Source organism: Nicotiana tomentosiformis, chromosome 2 (genome assembly GCF_000390325.3).
Source record: "Nicotiana tomentosiformis chromosome 2, ASM39032v3, whole genome shotgun sequence".
Lineage (NCBI taxonomy): Eukaryota > Viridiplantae > Streptophyta > Magnoliopsida > Solanales > Solanaceae > Nicotiana > Nicotiana tomentosiformis.
In genome coordinates this window covers 25,034,900-25,041,501 of record NC_090813.1, presented here as the reverse complement: position 1 = coordinate 25,041,501, position 6,602 = coordinate 25,034,900, and the positions used below count along the sequence as shown (strand labels likewise).

General features: G+C 33.4%; 1 protein-coding gene across 1 annotated transcript; it reads left to right on the top strand.

Annotated features, from left to right (window-relative positions):
- Positions 1-3,603: 3,603 nt before the first annotated feature.
- Positions 3,604-5,032, top strand: LOC104120510 (trihelix transcription factor GT-3b-like). The gene is made up of 2 exons (XM_070192845.1): positions 3,604-3,930; positions 4,426-5,032. The coding sequence occupies exons 1-2, from the start codon at positions 3,642-3,644 to the stop codon at positions 4,917-4,919; spliced, it is 783 nt and encodes a 260-aa protein (XP_070048946.1). The 5' UTR covers positions 3,604-3,641; the 3' UTR covers positions 4,920-5,032.
- The last annotated feature ends 1,570 nt before the right edge of the window (positions 5,033-6,602 follow it).

The window sequence follows — 6,602 nt, the reverse complement described above, 5'->3', positions numbered from 1 at the left end:
AGCGCCTTTTCTCCGCAGAAGCGTGTTTGGTTCGCAGAAGAGGAAAGTCATGATTTAAGTTAGAACCGCACTTGTGATGGTTTTTCTGCAGGTGTGGCATCACAGATGCGACCCCTTGCCCGCAGAAGCGAAATCGCTGGGCAGAAATAGGGATTTTTTGAGGGTTTGATCTCATTCTCATTTTTTTGACTTAGAGAGCTAGGTTTGTGGCGATTTTTCGAGAGTTTTTCAAAAAAATCATTGGGGTAAGAAATTCTAACTCGGTTTTCGCTATATTGCACGAATCTATTGTTGTTTTCATCATTTAATTAGTGTTTTGAGTTAAAAATTTGGGGAAATATTTGTGAAACTCCTTAGGCTAAATTTTGGGGAATTAAAAGGTGATTTGAGGTCATATTTGAGTAATTCTTGCATGGTTGGACTCGTTATCGAATGGGAATTCGGATTTTATAATTTTGGTCGGGTTCCGAGAGGCAGGCTTGGATTGACTTTTTGACTTGAGTTTTTGTGTCTTTGTAAATATCGTAACTTTATTGTTCGAAATAGTTTTCAATAGTTTATATTTATGGTATGAAGTTATTGTGGCTAGATTCGAGCCGTTCAGAGTTGGATAATCAAGGAAAGGCTTACTAGTGGATTGAGTTAGCATGTTTCGAGGTAAGTGTCTTGCCTAACTTTGTGTGGGGGAATTTCCCCTTAGGATTGGTATTATTTTGTGATAATTGTGATATGTGAAAGCCGTGTACGCAAGGTGACGAGTGTGTACACGAGCTAAATGTAAAAATTATCGATTTTTGCTATGTAGATTCCTTTCATGCTTTAATTGAGTTACCTTAACATGTTATATTCATCATTATTAGTCTAACTTCACATGTCTTACGTGCCTTATCTCTTATTTGTTAAATTGTTCTTACCTGTTTAGTTGAAGTATTGTCTCCTCTATTCCGTATTTATTATTTAATTGTTGAGCTCTTTACCTGAAGTTGTTATTCTCGGAATATCTTGTTATTGAAATTGGTATTGAGTTATGAAGGCCGTAATCCACTTGAGGCAAAGTTGTAAAGTTGTGAAATACTATTCTTATTGTGTTATTCACCTTCGGTTGTTATTGTTGATACTCTTGTGCATATGATGGTTGAGCCATAGGCTACTTGTTGTGAAAACTCTATTGTTGTTGGTTTCTTGGCAAGTTGTGATATTGGAAACTTGAGATGCGATTTGTGATACGTTGTGATATTGATACGCATACGGTGGTATAAGATTTTTGGATTGAAACGCATGCGGTGAGATAAGATGGGCTTGATATGCATGTTGCTAGTAGGGGAACTACTTGAAGCCACGGGTGTGATAAGATGGGCTAAAACACGGGAAGCTATTTCGGAAAAATAATTTTTAAAATTATATGCAAGGCTCTCGGGTTGATATAAGAAAAGATTGTAAAATAATTTGTGATTTGAGATTACGAGGCAGTACCTCGGTAGTGATTCTTGTTGATACTCTTTTGTTACTTTACTTGTGTTTTGTTGCTTGCTTCCGTGTTTTCTTCCGTGATGCATTATTTGTCTTGTTCAGTGTAGCCAATCTTATTATATTTCTTACTTGTTTCATTTCCAGTGTTATTATTATTACACTGTTAAATTACTCGTTCAGTTTTCTTATCTATTCCAGTAGGGCCTTGACCTGACCTCGTCACTACTCTACCGAGGTTAGGCTTGGCACTTATTGGGTACCGTTATGGTGTACTCATGCTACGCTTCTGCACATTTTTTTGTGCAGATCCAGGTACCTCTTACCAATTCAGGCACTAGCGAAAGCTCAGCTTAGGAGACTTCAAGATATGCATGTCGGCGTCCGCAGACCTTGGAGTCCCCATCTACCTAGTCTATTTCATTTCCTTATCCTTTTATAGACAGTGATGTATAAAGGTGTTCAGTACCATCTTATAGAGCTTGTGACTTGTATTCACCGGATTGTGGGAAGTTGTATATACTGAGTTGCGGAGTTTCTTTATATTAGTTGTTGAGTTTTTGAGACTTTAATCATTAATTCAGTTATTTCTGTATAAATGTTAGGCTTACCTAATCTTAGAGACTAGGTGTCATCACGACATCCTACGGAAAAAAATTGGGATCGTGACAACAACGTGAATTCAAAAATTAGGAATCGTTTCTAGATTTTTACGCTAGTAAAGGTTCAAAAATTAAGAATCATTCCTGATTTTTTTACGAGTAATGATTCAAAGATTAGGAATCGTTCCTGGGTTTGAAATTTCAGCAAATTTCTTAATTTCAACACAGTTTACCGGGGTTCCACTTGTTAAAACTTCAACTCTAGTACCGATTGCTGGAGTTGTATTTCGTATTTTTATTGAGGGCAAAAACGTTAATTTAATCAGACCAATAACTATTTTGCTATTACAATTTAAAATATGGCTAAACTCTAATAGCCGGCCAAAAAGTGACCAATCCAGTTATTTTTTATGGAAAAAAGAAGTTGTTATGTCAACTGACACTATCTATTTATTAGTAGTATTACTCTATTGTGAACACAACGAAAAAAAAAAAGGAATATAATCAAAATTTCTCCATAAAAATTTCCTTTCTCCTGCTCTGTTTTTGTCTATTATAGCAATTGATTATTATATATCTATAATATCATTTCTCATATTCATTTTTATTTAGATGTTAGAAATAAAAATGACCCAAAAAATATTTTTTCCAGTTTTATGTGATAAAAGATAAAAAGTGTTTGACGCAGGAGGGAAACTTCTAGTAGTAATTAAGTGGCAACGGGGTTTCAAACTAGTCCATCCTCTAGTTGGTACTCTTTTAATCTCAACAAAAAATCTCCTCATCCTAACATAATATTTTTCGGAATTAAATACAAATTTTAATCTCCAAATATGTACAAGTGTTTTATTTAAAGCTTTACATGAGTTAAATTAAAGATTGCTTTAGGTCATAGGTTTAAACCAACGAACAACTCGTATTGTATACCACATAAAAAGATACCACGGTATCATTACAAATTTTCTACGTATTTTATTTTATACCAACCAAATAATACACGAGTACGATCCAAAATGCATGAGATCAACAATGGAAAGCACGTAGAAAAAGTATGTACAACTGGTCAAAGACAAAGCCCCACCTGAATTAAGGGCTCTATTTCTTTCGTCCGCTTGACAATACTTTAACGCAATATGAACAAATGTGGATATCATTTGGTAATTAATTAATGTTTTCGCTTAATTTAGTAGATACTGTAATTAATTAATTTGGCAAATAGGGAAAGAAAAAGAATAAATTTCCGCGTAGAGAGATTAGGACTGGATATCAAGACTAGTCCCTTGAAGGAAAAAAAAAATACTCTTTTTGAAATCTTGAAAAGAAGTAACATCACAAAGAAATACTATATATAGTAGTACTATTTTTGTTTGACAAATGCACACATTGGATTCACATCACCCTTTCTTTTCTTCCTCCTTCATATAAAACCTTTTTTCTTCTCTATCCCCTAATCTTTTCTTTTCGTTTCCTTGCCATTTTGTTAAGTAAAACTTACCTCTTTTATTTTTCTACATATTTTTAATTCAAACAAACATATACTACATAATTTATACATCTAGGGTTGTTAATAATATGGAGGGTCAACCTAATCTTTATAATCAGTATCAGTTTATAAGTCAGCAAAATTTACTGAATATTGATACAAGTGGAGTTGGGGTTGGAGATAGGTTTCCACAATGGAATATTCAAGAAACAAAGGATTTTTTGATGATTCGAGGAGAGATGGACCAGAATTTTATGGAGACGAAACGCAACAAGCTTCTGTGGGAAGTTATAGCCACTAAAATGAAAGAAAAGGGTTACAATCGCAGTGCTGAGCAGTGCAAGTGCAAATGGAAGAATCTCGTCACTCGCTATAAGATATTCTTTTCATTCATTTTATATGATCGTGTTTAACATTAACTCTGCGCGAATTTTAACAAAAAAAAAAGGCCTTTTTAAAACATATCGAAAGTATCTTTAGAACTTATGATTTTGAGCACACGATATGAGATTTTTATGGTTATAAACAGCATGTGATAAGAGTAATATGACAATTTGTTAAAGTTATATAACATTAAATTATAAAAAAGTGTCGTGGGCAGACTAAAAATGAAAAAGTGTTACTCCATATAGAATGGAAAAGGAGTATGCATTGATCGATTTTCATTAAGAAACAAGAAGAGAATTGATGGATTCTTTACTATGTTTCTTTTCTAAGAATGTTCATTAGTATAAGTAGTTTAAATTTTAGTATTTCATTTTGACTTTCATCTTGATAAAGAGACTTCAATAAATTCATAGGGTTGTTGAGTTTCTACGACTTTTTAAAAGTTCTTAAATGAAAGTTATTATTCGTCCTATATGTATTTCTAGGGTTGTGAAACAACGGAAGCGGAAGCTCTAAGACAACAATTTCCATTTTACAACGAGTTGCTAGCGATTTTTATGGAGAGAATGCTAAGAATGGAGGCTGAAGAGGAGGAAAATGATGAGGATAGTGAAGAAGAAAAAGGTAGTAATAAAAAGAAAAGAAAGCTTAAGGGAAACACAAGTAGTAGTCGCAGTAGTAATGTTGCTAGTGGGAATTTAAAGGAAATTTTGGATGAGTTTATGAAGAAACAAATGGAATTGGAAATGCAATGGCAAAAAGAATATGAAAGAAGGGAAGAAGAGAGGAAAATAAAGGAGATGGAATGGAGACAAACAATGGAGGCATTACAAAATGAGAGGCTAATGATGGAAAAGAGATGGAGAGAAAGAGAAGAGCAATGGAAAATGAGAGAAGAAGCAAGAGCTGAGAAGAGAAATGCCCTTATTACTGCACTTCTCAACAAGCTTAGAAGTGAAGATACAAGTGCCATAAGCTAGCTTATAAGCTACACTACTTTTCCTACAAATATTTTTTTGAGAGGTTGAAATAATTCCCTCCATTTAGAGGGTGGAAAAAATGCTCCATGCATGTTAATTCTCTTTTTTTTCTTTGCAATTTATAAGAAAGTTTCGATCCGTTCTTTGATCTTAGACACTATTCTAAATTTGGTAGATAATGGATTAGTCCAACTTGTACGATCCTTCTCCTTTAAATATACATTAGATTTTTATTTGTGCAAATCTAATTCAAACCCGTCTAGACCAAAATCTTGGGGCTCTTTAAAGGTTCAGTCTCTACATTATACTTAATGTTTACTATTAGTATGCCAGACTATTTGCTTTATTATTGTTAAAAGACAATCTTCTCATATATTCTTGTGGAGAAGAAAGAAAAAAGAAAAAAAAGTGGGACAGGAATCTACCTAAGTATTACATTGATATTCATGCAACTGAAGGAACGATATTTCCACACTTGACTATATAGATCATATTTTACTCCTATAATGCACATACTCTATAAAATATTATGATATGAATATAGAGTTTACAATACATATAGTAATATTTCTGTAGACTACATTAAAATATCATTCTATAGTCTATTGTGAAATATATATAGTCGCATTTCATTAGCATTTTTTTATTGGTCTTAAAAGTTCTCTGATCTGTTTCTATAAATTACTTGGATGGATGAAATATAACATTCATGTATAAACATATTTCCAATGAGTGATTAGTGGTGGGAAAATGGATTTAAAAAAAATAGTTATCCACCCATATTATTTATTAGAAAATGGATTGGATAATGAAACTTTTAAAAACGGATCAAATGGATAAGACCATATTATCTACTTAGAAAATAGATAACTAATTAGTTTAGCTTTTACATTTGTAAAGCCTCAAATTGGGGGTTCCTCAAGTTTAGGAGACTAGCTGAAAATTCTTCCAAAAGTGATCGTATTCAAGAAGTCATGTCCGTATTATCCGCCAGTAACCCATTTTTTATGGGAGAAATTCAAAAATAACCAGATTTACGAGTGGTCATTCAAAAATAGTCACAGTTTCAAAAGTCATCGAAATTTAGCCATTTTTCATGTAAAGATTAATCTGAACGAAAACACTGTTCAAAATTCAAAAAAATACTCCAGCATAATATACTGGAGTTCCAGCATAAGTATACTGGAACTCCAGTATATTATACTGGAGTTTGGAGTTCCAGTATACTTTGCTGGAACTCCAATATATTATACTGGACCGGTCTCTGTTGCAGCAAAATAGTGGCTATTTTCAATGACTTGGCAAACGCTGGCTATTTTTGAATGACCAGTCCAAAAACTGGCTAGCTTGTGTTGTTTTGACATTTTTTATCTATATTAAATATGAATCGGATCGGATAATTTATCCGTTTTTTACATTACTCGTCCTTATCCGACCCCACCCGCCCATTTGCCAGCCCCAGCAGCGATACGCGTAAATGGATGTGATCAAAGCTTGGAGTTGGAAATCTCAAATATTGACACCTTTTTCCCGTGCTAGCCTGCTTGGCTGTCTATATATACTAGGTTGTGATGGCCTGTGCCAGCACAGGCCCAATATTATAAAAGTTGAAAATACTACTTTTGATTAGCATTGTGTGTGTGTGTATATATATATATATATATATATATATATATATATATG